At 42.8% G+C, this 15,102-nt stretch overlaps 1 protein-coding gene across 1 annotated transcript in view; it reads right to left on the reverse strand.

Moving 5' to 3' along the window:
- Positions 1-15,102, reverse strand: part of EXOC5 (exocyst complex component 5) — a 127,599-nt gene that overhangs the window by 92,012 nt on the left and 20,485 nt on the right. The window contains exons 2-3 of the mRNA XM_063947977.1: positions 8,997-9,091; positions 532-679 (exon numbers count right to left, since the gene is read on the reverse strand). Of these exons, the coding sequence (XP_063804047.1) occupies positions 532-679; positions 8,997-9,091 (243 nt within the window). The remainder of the gene's footprint in view (positions 1-531; positions 680-8,996; positions 9,092-15,102) is intronic.

Here is a 15,102-nt window from a genome sequence, read left to right on the forward strand (position 1 = left end):
AAGCAGAAAATGGCAAAAAAACTGTAAAAAACTATTTTACAACTTCTGTAAGTCCCCAAGTAATACCGTACTAACCTATGACCAAACAGATTTAGAACATCATAAATATACAGCCATGTTCTTATTTCAGTATAATGTATATTTAGGAGCATAATTTATATACTGTATTGCGAGCTTCTGTCTATACTCTATTGTATATTTCCCATTCTTCAATTTGACAATGTAAAACATAAAAAAAAACGTCATAAAACTTGTATATAACAAGTATAGGAAGAAAAAATTATTTATTGTAAAAAAAAAACCCACAGCACTGAAAAGAAATAAATGTAACTAAAAACACATGGCTTAGCATTTCTACAGTATTTGTTTCTTCTCCTAATAAATTAGTTTTCACTATAAATGGCAATGATTAGATTTGATAGCTTTAATTGAAAAATATAAATATAAATGGCAATGATTAGATTTTATATTTTTCCAGTAAAATCTATAAACACAATCTTACTAGCACATTGGCTGCGTTTCCTTGCTCACCTGGTTGTTTTTCTGAAGTACTTGGACTTTTTTGGCAAACTCTTTAGCTTCTTTCTGGCACTGATTTTCTAATTTTTCCACTTTTCTCTGAATCCGCTCATCCATCAACTTCAGTTCTTCAATGTGATTTACAAACTCCTCCAATAATCTGCACACAAAGTAACAACAATGAATCGAAATGAAAGTCTAAAGTTGGACACACAATGGGAATATGTCGCTCGTTCAAGCGAACGCAAGATACACCATTAGCAGGTTGGCGGGTGTGTACACCCGATATGATTGTAAACCACATCGTTCACATATTGCGTCGGACCTGCAGCACTGCCGATGCCGGATACATCTCCATACACTGGCTGACGTCACAGCTGTGCGGGAAAATTCAAATGCCCACCCAGCTGTGATGTGAGGACCGATATTTTGCCGGCGCTGATGTTACGGATTTGTTGTTCTGTCATTTTGATGGGCTGGTAACTAGTCCAATATAATTTACAATAGGTGACAACATAAAAAAATAGGAGAATGTGAAAAAAGTAGGACTAAAGTGAATTACAATAATGGGTCTAATTCAGACCTGATCGCAGCAGCAAATTCTCTCTCTAACGGGCAAAACCATGTGCACTGCAGGTGGGGCAGATATAACATGTGCAGAGAGTGTTACATTTGGGTGGGTTATTTTGTTTCTGTGCAGGGTAAATACTGGCTGCTTTATTTTTACACTAAAATTTAGACTTCAGTTTGAACACACCCCTCCCAAATCTAACTCTCTCTGCACATGCTACATATGCCCCCCCCCCACCCCCCCCAGCAGTGCACATGGTTTTGCCCATTAGAGAAAAATGTTGCTGCTGCAATCAGGTCTGAATAAGGCCCAATGTCCGCGGTGTCCGTGTAATTTATATTGTCTGATGTTCACTTCACAGCAAAAAAAGAAAAAAAAATCTTATTAGGGAGCCAGATTCATATGTTCATTAAAACTGCATATACTGTATCATATATTCAGTTTATCAGATGTTACAAATCCTTTATGTCTGATACAAGAACTTGATGGTAGCTATATTGCAACAAATTGTTACAATAATGAAATAGCTATAGTTTGTTTATATTTTGTGCAGCATTTCAGATGGTATCATATAAACGCTGCTGTTTTACACAGTTTGATTTTTAAACATACATTTATTCTCTTATTACACATTTACTCTCTTAAAGGGGTTACACACGTAGCGATGTGTGCTTAAATTCGAAGCAATCTGACTAGATTCCTTAGAAATGAGGCAGACATATCTCCATGTGGGGTGGTCTTCTGTATGCCGGCGGTCGGGCTCCCGGCGCTCAGTATACCGGCACCGGGAGCCCGACAGCCGACATACCGACACTTCTTTTCCCTCGTGGGCGTCCACGACCCACATAGAGGGAGAATAAAATAGTGTGGCGCGCGTAGCGCGCCACCGAGCCCGCAAGGGGCTCATTTGCGCTCGCCACACTGTCGGTAAGCCGGCGGTCGGGCTCCCGGCGCCGGTATGCTGGTCGCCGGGAGCCCGACCGCCGGCCAGCCGTAGTGAACCCCTCCGTGTGTATGCCCCAAAGCGATAGCTCAGTTGATAATTGGATTTTACTACCTACCGGTAAATCCTTTTCTCGTAGTCCATAAGGGAAATTGGGGATATCTAGTACGATGGGGGTATAGACGGGGTCTAAAGGAGCCAGTGCACTTTAAATTTCTTCAACTGAGTGTGCTGGCTCCTCCCCTCTATGCCCCCTCCCACAGCCAGTTATAGGTAAAAATGTGCCCGAAGGAGAAAGAACATATATGAGAGAAGGAAATATGATAACAGAGTGGTGAGATTAACAAACCAGCACACCACTAACATACAACAACAGCTGGTAACAGCAGCAGCAACAGCTGAACAGGTAACTTACATAACAAGAACCTGCAGAAAAGTAAACGCACTGAGGCGGCGCCCAATATCCCTTATGGACTACGAGAAAATGGATGCACTGTGGGGGCATATCTGGCACTGTGGGGGCATATCTGGCACTGTGGGGGCATATCTGGCACTGTGGGGGCATATGTGTTTGAGGTTTTTACCTGTGGGGGCCAATGTGTTATTTCGTGTGAGGCAGTCACTACACTCTGTGCAGCAAGGCTACGTCCCTTTTTTTGTTATACCACGCCCACTTTTTGTTATACCATGCCCACTTTTTTGTTATGCCATGCCCCTTTTTTTTTGCGCGCGCCGTATTCCTCCTGGGTAGATCACAAAAGCTTTTTAGCTTTAAAAGTAGATCGCCGACTCCAAAAGTCTGGCTACCCCTGTCCTAGAGGATACTGGGGATCCATTTAGCACCATGGGGTAGTACCAAAGCACCCAAACCGGGTGGGAGAGTGCTGAGGGTCCTGCAGAACTAGTTGACCAAACTCAAGGTCCTCAGAGGCCAAGGTATCGAACTTATAGAACTTTGCAAACGTGTTCGAACCTGACCAAGTAGCTGCTCGGCAGAGCTGTAAGTCTGAGACACCGCAGGACGCCGCCCAAGAACAACCCACTGACCTAGTCGAGTGGGCCTGTACAGATTTTGGAATCGGCAATCCTGCCGTGGAATAAGCATGCTAGATAGTGAGCCTGATCCAGCGTGCAATTGATGCTTTGAAGCAGGACACCGAAACTTATTGGGATCATAAAGAACAAACAGCGAGTCTGATTTTCTGTGACGAGCTGTTCTTTTCACATACACCTTCAAAGCCCTCACAACAGCCAAAGACTTTGAAGTAACAGAGGTGTCGGTAACAACCTGGAAACACAATTGGTTGGTTGGTGTGAAATGCAGATGCCACTTTAGGAAGAAATTGCTGACGAGTCCTGAGTTCAGCTCTGTCCTCATGCAAGATTAAATAGGGGCTCTTGTGAGACAACGTCCCCAGCTCAGACACACATCTTGCTGAAGCACCAAATGGAGGTCCCAAGGTGCCGTGGGAGGCACAAAGGGAGGTTGGATGTGCAGAACCCCTTTCAAGAACATCTGGACTTCAGGAAGAGACGCCAATTGTTTCTGAAAGAAAATGGACAAGGCCAAAATCTGGACTTTTATGGAACCCAAGTGTAGGCCCACATCCACACCCGACTGCAGAAAAAGCAGGAATTTCCACAGCAGAATATTGTCTGCTCTCACATCAAGAGACGTGTATCTTCCAAATACAGTGATAATGTTTAGACGTTACCCCCTTTCTGGATTGAATCATAGTTGGGATGACCCTGTCAGGGATGCCTCTTCTGGCTAGATTCAGCTGTTCAACTTCCATGGCGTCAAATGTAGCCGTGTTAAGTCTTGACAGATGAACGGCCCCTGTTGCAGGAGATCCTCGCGAAGAGGTAGAGGCCATGGATATTCCAGGAGTATCTCCAGAAAAGCCGCGTACCAGGCCCTTTTTGGCCAGTCCGGAGCAATGAGAATTGCTTGGACTTTTTCCCTTTTTATTCTTTTCAGAATTCTTGGGATCAGCGGAAGTGGAGGGAACACGTACACCATTTGATAGATCCATGGAGTCGTCAGAGAGTCCACTGACACTGCCTGTGGGTCTCTCGACCTGGAACAATACCGCTTCAGCTGCTTGTTGAGACGTGAGGCCATCATGTCGATTTGCAGACATCTCCATCGACGTGTCAAGCACCTGAACACCTCCGGATGAAGAACCCACTTCCCCCGGATGCAGGTCGTGTCTGCTGAGGAAGTCTGCTTCCCAGTTGCCTACTCCCAGAATGAAGACAGCAGACAACGCCACAGCGCGTTTTTCTGCCCAAAGGAGAATTCTTGATACCTCTGACATTGTTACTCTGCTTTTCATTCCGCCATGTTGGTTTATGTACGTTACCACCGTCACATTGTCCGACTGAACCTGAATGTCCCGATTTTGAAGAAGATATGAGGCCTGCAGAAGGGCGTTGTATATAGCCCCGAGTTCCAGAATGTAGATTGGAAGGACGACTTCCTGACTTGACCATCTTCCTTGAAACTGCACCCCCTGGGTGACCGCTTCCCAACCTCTGAGGCTTGTGTCTGGTTAGCAGAAACCAATTCTGAATCCCGAACCATCGGCCTTCGATTAGGTGAGAAGTCTGAAGCCACCCACAGAAGAGAGATCCTGGCCTTTGGCGACAGACGGAACCTCTGGTGCATGTGAAGATGCGATCCGGACCATTTGTCCAAAGGATCCAGCTGGAAGGGCTTCGCATGAAACCTGCCATAATGAAGCATCTCATAAGAGGCCACCATTTTCCCCAGAAGGCGAATGCATAGATGCACTTATATTCAGGTTGGCTTCAGGACATCCCGAACCATCGACTGGATTACCAATGCCTTTTCCAACGGAAGAAAAACTTTCTGCAACTCTCAGAAATGGGAGCCTCTGGGTTGGCTCTAAGTGAGATTTCTGGAGATTTAGAATCCACCCGTGATCCTGGAGTTTGGTTGTGAGACTAATGCTGTCCAACAACCTTTCCTGGATGGTGCCTTTATCAGAAGATCGTACGGAATTATGTTCACTCCTTACCTGCGAAGGTGAAACATAATTTCTGCCATCACCTTGGTGAACACCCTCGGTGCCGTGGAGAGGCCAAATGGCAGGGCCTGGAACTGGTAGTGACAGTCCTGCAGTGCAAAGCGTAAATAAGCCTGGTGAGGCGGCCAGATCGGAATGTGAAGGTACGCATCCTTGATATCCAGAGACACTAGGAATTCCTCCTCCTTCAAACCTGAGATCACCGCTCTTAGAGACTCCATCTTAAATTTGAACACTTGTAAGTACGGGTTCAACAATTTTAGATTCAAAATCGGCCTTACTGAACCGTCCGGTTTCGGTACTACAAACAAGTTAGAACAGTACAGTACCCCTTTTTTGCAGATTAGGTGGAACTGGAACAATAACCTGAGTCTGTACCAGTTTTTGAATGGCATCCTGTAAGGTTATACTTGCCTCTTGTGAAACTGGTAAGGCTGATTTGAAGAATCTGTGAGGTGGGAGCTCCTGAAACTACAGTCTGTAGCCCTGGGAAATAAGATCTATGATCCAGGGATCCTGGCATGATGTTGTCCAGATGTGACTGAAATTTTTTTAGTTGGGCTCCCAACTGCCAGTCTTCCAGGCCTCAAGGTCCACCATCAGGCAGAAGGCTTTGAGGAAGCAGAACTTGAGCTCTGTTCCTGAGAACCAGCAGTTGCTGGTTTGCGCGGTTTACCTTTAGCGCCTCTGTTGGCAGTAGAAGATCCTCTGACTTTGCCCTTAAACTTGGCAGTTCGAAAGGAATGAAGGGTAGGTCCTGAGTAGGTCTTCCTGAATGGGGCCGTGCAAACGCATAGACAAATCTTTTAGTAGCCGTGCAAACGCATAATGGCCGCCCACGGGGGAGTGTATTTTCGCTTTGCAAGTGAGCAAACGCCTGCGCAGCCGAGTGGGATGAAAAGTTTTTTTTGCAGTTTCTGAGTAGCTCTGGACTTACTCAGCCCTTGCGATCACTTCAGTTTTTTGGTCCCGGAATTCACGTCAGACACCCACCCTGCAAACGCTTGGCCACGCCTGCGTATTTGCAGACACTCCCAGACATCGGCCAGTTGACACCCACAAATGCCCTCTTTCTATCAATCACCTTGCGATCGGCTGTGCGAATGGATTCTTCGTTAAATCCATCGCCCAGCACCGATCCTCTTTGTACCCGTACGACGTGCTTACGCATTGCGTTGCATACGCAGTAGTAACCTGTTCGCTGCGCTGCGAAAAACAGCAGCGAGCAACTTGGAATGACCCCCATGGTGAGAATCGAACCCATGACCTCAGTGCTGAGAGGCAGTAATGCTAATCATTACACCATCCGTACTGTCTAAAATATGTGACATAGGTGCAGCTATCAGCACAACTCGTACAAGTGAGGGCTTGAGACTCTCTAAATATCACTTTAAACACACTGAGAAAATACAAGCATCTGTGCATATCAAAGAGAATGAACAATGCTTTTGTATAACTAATAAAATAAATATTGTAACATTCATACATTGTGGCACAGGACGTCCATACAAATACTTATTGCTATTAAAAGAAGACCCCCAGAGTATACTACTGCTATCACTGAAGACCCTGAGCGTATACTTAGGGGAGTAGTAATAATATAGCACCATGTAAAATATATGAACTATCAATTGACCTATTTAGACACCACCTCAGATGTCACATGTGCATTCAAATTATATAGTAAAAGAGAATATGGGGGGCAATTATCAAAGCTCAAAAATAGAAAGATAAAATTGTGAGATAACGTGCCTGTATCAAATGATTGCCGTTTTTTTAACCAGTTGAAAAAACAGCACTTAATTGAATACCCCCCTTTATCTCTCACAATTTTATCTCTACTCAAGCTTTGATAAATACCCCCCCAATATGTTTAAAAATCAAACAATGTATCTAAAATAGCAATGTTTATATGTGATACCATCTGAAATGCTGCAAGAAATACAAACTGTTACAATTTCAGTACTGTAACAATTTGTTGCAAAAGAGATAAAATCAAGCTTATGTATCAGAAGTAGAGAATTTTTAACATGTATATTTGGCTTTTATATAATTGCTGTATGATATATACTGTACGATACACTGAACACATGATACAGAGTTTTTAAAAACATATGACTCTGGTTCCCTAACACACAAGGTACATTTTTTGCTTTGACAAGAGAACATCGGACAAATAAATGGCATTTACACAGCGGACATTATTTTAATTAATTTATTCCTACTTTTTCACATTTTCCTAATTGTATATGTTGTTGGCTACTGTGAAAATATATTGGATGAGATAACCGTTAATACAATGTATTTTGTATAGAAGGATATATTTTAAGATACAAAACATAAGAAATTTATATGAACAGAGCACTCTCTCTATTACCCCCAGCAGAGCTGGATTAAGGGACACATGGGCCTGGAGCTAAACATTTTCAAGGGCCTATACTGAGGAGGGTAGGAGCTGTGACCAGTGCTGTGTGACTGTGGCCAGAGCAATGTGGGTGTGGCCAGAGCAATGTGGGTGTGGCCAGAGCAATGTGGGTGTGTACACCCTATACACTATGAGCCCCACTGCCTCCCTAAATACATAAACATAGAAACATTGCATAATTTTGTGAGAAAACTACAAAAAAACGATTTCAATACTTATTATTTATCATTGTTTGTCCAGCTGTGCAGCTGGTCATCATCCTGCTGCCAGGATTAAGGGCCTATTTTTACGTGGAGGCCTGGAGCTGGAGCTCCATCCGCCCCATTGTTAATCTGGCCCTGACCCCCAGAGTGCACCAATCACTCTACTACTTTTACTTCTTTGTTCGGATTATGATTTAATGAGTTTGATAGCACCGCGACTTCTATATAAGGAATATGTGAAAAGAATAAATGTTATAATATAAGATAAAAGATTTAAAAAGAGGAGCATTTATATAAATACAAGATAAAAACTTTTCTGTACAGGACATCCCATATACCAGGCTTTAAGAATATCCATGCTTGAGCACAGGTGACTTAATCAATACATCAGTCGATTTGATTTAACCATCTATGCTCAGCTCCTTAAAACCTGGACTGTTATGGGGCCATTGGGAACCACTGCCATATACTTTAACAATAATTTGAAATTAAAGGAATGATCATGGAAATCTGTACTTTGCATCTACAGTATATTAGATGTTTTCCCTATATTGCCAATAGCATTAATATTTATTTATACTACTGTATTTTCCCCCCAAAAAATGATATAATAAAATTCACTGAAATGGACTAAATGTGAATGCCCATGTGAAAGGAGGCAACCAAAATAATGGAAAAGATGGTCCGCTCATAAAGGGAGGGAAATCCTACGATCTTAAAAGTGATTTATAACATCGCAAACTTCCTCCTATGACATTCGGTATTGATAAAAATATGTGTTTGGGTAGTAAACCCTATCTCATTTGTAAATGTATGTTTTTTTGGTTTCTTAAATTGTGTAATCCATCTAATCTAATTGTTTATATTCTTACTTTGATAACCTGTATGATCCTTCAAAGTTGTTTTAAGTATTGCTGTACTGTCCCTCTTCCCTTCCCTTGTTCCCATCTATCTTTCTGTCCGTCCGTCCGTCCCCCCCTTCCTCCAAACGTTTATACAATATAATGTATTTCTGACAAAAATGTTTCAATAAACAGTCTTTAAAAATAAATAAAAAAAAAAGTTCACATGAGCTAAACTCCATTACAGCAAAGTATATATTCACTTTTATTACATGTTCTATATGGATTAAATCTATATCTGGCTGTAACGAACTAGCACTATTGCCACCATGCCAGTGGATCTAGTTATGCGTGAAACCCCTTAGCCAGGTATATGTTTATGAATGAAAAAACAGCCTAAGTAATAGGCACCAATCACCCATTACGCCACAGATGAGTACCTTTTTGGATCAAATGTTTCTGCTCCTCCTCTGGATCCTCCTCCTGGAGTTCTCCAGGCCAGTCGCTCAATATATTCATCAGCAACAAACGGCTCCTAAAATCACAAATACATGCTCAACATTGGCTGCCCAAAGACGGGAGCAATATGTGCATTTAAATGATTTTCTGCCACTTGAGTCAGCAGTTTATATATATTATATATATTACATATACAACGCACAAAAAGAGAGGGCACTCACCAGACTTCAGCACATAAAAGCTTAAACTTTAATTCACCATATTAAAAATCAAGGTCGACGTTTTGGCTCATAGCAGAGCCTTTCTCAAGACCATAGCAGTGCACAGGGCATCCAAACAATAAAATGCAGACCAAACCCTACTTACCCCACCAGCGGTCCTATATAGACCAGCTCATCCTTAATACCAAATTCCTGCGTCTGACGTCACCGGAAGTGACGTCGCGCAGTATAGAGACTAATTAATCCCATTAAATATCCACTTATTTTACTACTCACATATATTGGTGTACTCATCATTAATCTCTCTCTATATATAAACAAATAGCAGCCTCACTCTGCCACTCACTCACCACTCGCGGCAACAACGCCGCACATGCTGGTATTCAGTGTTCAGTTTCCGGTCCCTGGAACGCAGGGACAGGAAGTTATGCGGTTCATCTGTGTTTACATTGGAGCGCTGCTTCAATGGATACTAGATATAACAATCCTCTAACGACCCAAATAATATATACTCAACATATTAAGAAGCAAATATAGAAGACCAATAGTAGGCAAAGTAGGTCAGTCATATACTAATACAAATAGATATCATACATATTAGTAACCTCACAAAATGAAAACATATACGTATAAACACGGTGGAATGTATCAAAACTCTTTTAAAGTGCCTGACATAAGAGGTTTGAGTATTATACCTTGTGACTATAAGTCAGCTACAATGGATGTTTGCTCACTGTATACAGTGATCCCGCACAAACAAGGGATCAAGGCAGTAGAAAATGCAATGACTGATGGACCATATAATGGCCCGCCGATTCAATGGATGCTTGTGCTACTAAGGAGGGTCTTAGAATGCAATTATTTTTGTATCAGGTTGACTTTTATGTCCAAATCACTGGTACAGCGATGGGCTCAAACTTAGCTGCTGCCTATTCCAATATCTTTATGCAGTATAATGAGCAGGAACACATCCTTGCTGGTTTTGGTAATAAAGGGGGTAATTCCAAGTTGATCGCAGCAGGATTTTTGATAGCAACTGGGCAAAACCATGTGCACTGCAGGGGAGGCAGATATAACATGTGCAGAAAGAGTTAGATTTGGGTGTGTTATATTGTTTCTGTGCAGGGTAAATACTGGCTGCTTTATTTTTACACTGCAAATTAGATTGCAGATTGAACACACCACACCCAAATCTAACTCTCTCTGCACATGTTATATCCGCCTACCCTGCAGTGCACATGGTTTTGCCCAGTTGCTATCAAAAATCCTGCTGCGATCAACTTGGAATTACCCCCAAAATCTTTTATCATAAACGGTTTATTGATGACATATTTCTTGTATGGTTGGATAGTGAAGAGTCATTTCACGAGACGATTAGTAGCCTCAATAGTCCGATATGATTTACATCCTCCATTGATGATAATACTATGATTTTTTTGGACTGGAATACACTCTATGGGGTATATGCAATTGCGGTCGAATTCCGGGTGGAATTCAACCGATTTAAATTCGACACAATTCGACCGTCGAATTCCGGCAGGTGGGTGCCGGAATTCGACATATTCAATAAAAAATGAATTCGACAGTCCCGCTGTCGAAAAACGCCTGATTTGACGGATTTTGATCCGTTTTTTAAAAATGGTAAAAAACCGGTAAAAATCCCCCCAAAAAATTGCGTGGGGTCCCCCCTCCTAAGCATAACCAGCCTCGGGCTCTTTGAGCCGGTCCTGGTTGCCAAAATACGGGGAAAAAAATGTCAGGGGATCCCCCGTATTTTAACAACCAGCACCGGGCTCTGCGCCTGGTCCTGGTGCAAAAAATACGGGGGACAAAAAGCGAAGGGGTCCCCCGTATTTTTTGGACCAGCACCGGGCTCTACTAGCTGGACAGATAATGCCACAGCCGGGGATCACTTTTATACAGCGCCCTGCGGCCGTGGCATTAAATACCCAACTAGTCACCCCTGGCCGGGGTACCCTGGAGGAGTGGGGACCCCTTCAATCAAGGTCTCCCCCCCCCAGCCACCCAAGGGCCAGGGGTGAAGCCAGAGGCTGTCCCCTCCATCCAAGGGCTGCGGATGGGGGGCTGATAGCCTTGTTGAAAATGGAAGAATATTGTTTTTTGCAGAAGAACCACAAGTACCAGCATGCGGGGGGAAACGGGCCCGCTGATACCTGTAGTTCTACTGCAAAAAAAATACCCAAATAAAAACAGGACACAGACACCGTGAAAATACAACTTTATTTCACACATGCAGACACATACATACTTACCTATGTTGACACGCCGACTCTGGCCACGTCTCCAATGTCGACGTCCGGGGTACCTGAAAATAAAATTATACTCACCTGATCCAGTGTCCGGTTCTTTGATTGTAATCCACGTACTTGGCAAAAAAAAAAAAAAAAACGCATTAACCCGAACCAGACGGACTGAAAGGGGTCCCATGTTTACACATGGGACCCCTTTCCCCGAATGCAGAGACCCCCCCGTGACTCCTGTCACAGAAAGGTCCCTTCAGCCAATCAGGAAGCGGCACGTCGTGGCACTCTCCTGATTGGCTGTATGCGCGTCGGACGCGCATCGCACAGCTCCCTCCATTCGTTTCAATGGTGGGAACTTTGCGGTCAGCGGTGAGGTTACCCGCGGTCAGCCGCAGTCCGTGTGGATCGGCTATGCGTCTTTTTGTTTTGCCAAGTACGTGGATTACAATCAAAGAACCGGACACTGGATCAGGTGAGTATATAATTTTATTTTCAGGTACCCCGGACGTCGACATTGGAGACGTGGCCAGAGTCGGCGTGTCAACATAGGTAAGTATGTATGTGTCGGCATGTATGTAATAAAGTTTTACTTTCAAGGTGTGTGTGTCCCGTTTTTATTTGGGTATTTTTTTTGCAGTAGAACTACAGGTACCAGCGGGCCCGTTTTCCCCCCGCATGCTGGTACTTGTGGTTCTCCAAGTACCAGCTTGCGGGGGAGGCTTGCTGGGACTTGTAGTTCTTCTGCAAAAAACAATATTCTTTCATTTTTACACAAGGCTATCAGCCCCCCATCCGCAGCCCTTGGATGGGGGGGGGGGGGGGACAGCCTCGGGCTTCACCCCTGGCCCTTGGGTGGCTGGGGGGGGGACCCCTTGATTGAAGGGGTCCCCACTCCTCCAGGGTATCCCGGCCAGGGGTGACTAGTTGGATATTTAATGCCACGGCCGCAGGGCGCTGTATAAAAATGACCCCCGGCTGTGGCATTATCTGTCCAGCTAGTGGAGCCCGGTGCTGGTACAAAAAATACGGGGGACCCCTTCGCTTTTTGTCCCCCGTATTTTTTGCACCAGGACCAGGTGCTGGTTGTTAAAATACGGGGGATCCCCTGTCATTTTTTCCCCCGTATTTTGGTAACCAGGACCGGCTCAAAGAGCCCGAGGCTGGTTATGCTTAGGAGGGGGGACACCACGCATTTTTTTTTTTTGAATTTTACCCCATTCCATAAAAAAAAAATATATATATATATATATATATATATATATATATATATATATACATATATATATATATATATATATATTTTTTTTTTTTTAAATATATAAATAATACTTGTGCCTCCTAAATAGACAAACCAAGTACCTAATCCCTTCTAATATAAAAATATATGCTATTACCAATAAAAAAAACACACAAAAAAACATGTTTTAAATTTTTTTTATTAGATTCCGCCAGCAAAGTGGTGGATTGAAAATGACGAATTTACTGTCTAAAAGCACTGTTGTCGAATTTACAATCTTCAATTGAATATACTTTTGTCGAATTGCCGCATTTGTACCATTGCAGAAATGTCGAATTTGACAAATGTCGAATTTCAAAAAGTCGAATTTTGAAAGTCCGTTTTTTTGGCGAAAAGTACTGAATTGCATTGTCAAACTTATTTATTTTTGCCAAAATGTCCCGTTTTTCGACATTTTCGGGAATTCGACCGCAATTGCATATGGCCCTATGCCGCAAACCGACAGATTGCAATACCTTATTATGGGCCACGAGCCATCATCCGGACGCGTTAAAGTCCAATCTTCCAATTTCACAATTCTTTCAGAAATTGAGGAATAATTCTCGACCAGAATTGGACGAATTACAGAAAAGAGTGTTATGAGCGATTCTTAGAACATGGATATAAGACCTCCACTATAGAGAGATGCTTCCCCAGAGCCAGAGCACGATTTAACAATGGACAATCCCTAATAAGCCACAATACTAAACATGCTGATTGTACAAGGTGGGACACCAATTATAAAAAAGTACATGGTGCCATAAACAAACATTGGCCATTGGTAGCTACAGATCCTGCGTTCAAGCAACTAAAGAGATCTAAACCGCTACTCAGTGTAAGCAGAAGACGGAATTTAGAGGACATGTTGCTACGTCTAAATATACACCCTGAAAAGGATTCAACTGATACGTGGCCATCACAGAAGGGATGCTATCGATGCCTAGGCTGCACTACATTCAGAGCTCTAATGATTGGAGAGTATTTTTGCCATCCACATAATGGAAGAAAAGTTTGAAACATCAGCTGACTTGCCAGATGGATCATACTGTATATATACTAACTTGTCCTTGTGGTTTAATGTATGTCGGGAAGACAATCAGGACCTTCCGTGAACGGATGAACCAGCATAGGTCATCCATTAGGTTGGCTTACTCTACTGGAACGACTGATAAATTAGTGGCACAGCACTTCTTGGATGTAAGGCACCAATTGGCCACATTGCGATGTATGATAATAGATTGGATACGGCCTAGTGAGAGAGAAGGAAATCATGCATTAGCACTTATAAAGTGCAAAACTAAATGGATCTTTTTGAGGCTCTAATCGTGTGATAACTCGGCACTTTAAAAGCGAGTTTTGATACATTCCTGTGTGTGTGTGTGTGTGTGTGTGTGTGTGTGTGTGTGTGTGTGTATATATATGTTTTTATTTTCTGAGGTTACTAATATGTATGATATCTATTAGTATATGACTGACCTACGTTGCCTACTACTGGTCCTCTATATTTGCCCCTTAATATGTTGAGTATACATTATTTGGATTGTTAGCTCTGAGGACGACACCCCAGTCGATGTGGATGGAGAGTGAATGCGATCCTTCTTGGACTTATATATATATATATATATATATATATATACGCAAAAGCCCTCATTCACTCACTGACTCATCACTACTTCTCTTACTTCCAGATATGCTAGGAGGATGAAATTTAACGCAAGTATTCTTCAGGTGGGAAATAGCAAAACTACAAACTACATACTTAGGGGGAGATTCAAATGTTTGAAAAGTCAGTTGGGTGTCTGTTTTTTCCTGTCTATTAGATATGAAAAAACAGGCTCCCAACTGACTTTTCAAACATTTGAATCTCCCCCTTAGAATTTAACAAACCTCCCCTAAGGGGATGAAAAGGAAGTTGACATAATTACATCATTACAGATGCATGGCTTGCATTGCATGAACGATAACGCCCAAATAGACAATCGGATCAAAATTTGTATTGCACCTCTAGTTTGTAGAATTTAATAAGCTACAAAAATGTCAAAGCCCTTACTCACTCATCACTAATTCTCTTACTTCCCGATATGTTAGGGAGATGAAATATAACAGTCGGGAAATAGGAAAACTATTTAATTAGAATTTTAACAAACCTCCCATAACGGGATGAACAGGGGATTGACATGGCGTCATTACCAATGAGTGGCTTGCGTTGTGTGAATGATAACGTAGTGTTCACGCTAGGCTGTTTTAGCAGGGCGCCGCGCCCTGCACGATTTTTTAAGGGCAAAATCCGCCGTGCCCTTTCTGCGGCGCCCTGCTATAACAGCCG

Source organism: Pseudophryne corroboree, chromosome 12 (genome assembly GCF_028390025.1).
Source record: "Pseudophryne corroboree isolate aPseCor3 chromosome 12, aPseCor3.hap2, whole genome shotgun sequence".
NCBI lineage: Eukaryota > Metazoa > Chordata > Amphibia > Anura > Myobatrachidae > Pseudophryne > Pseudophryne corroboree.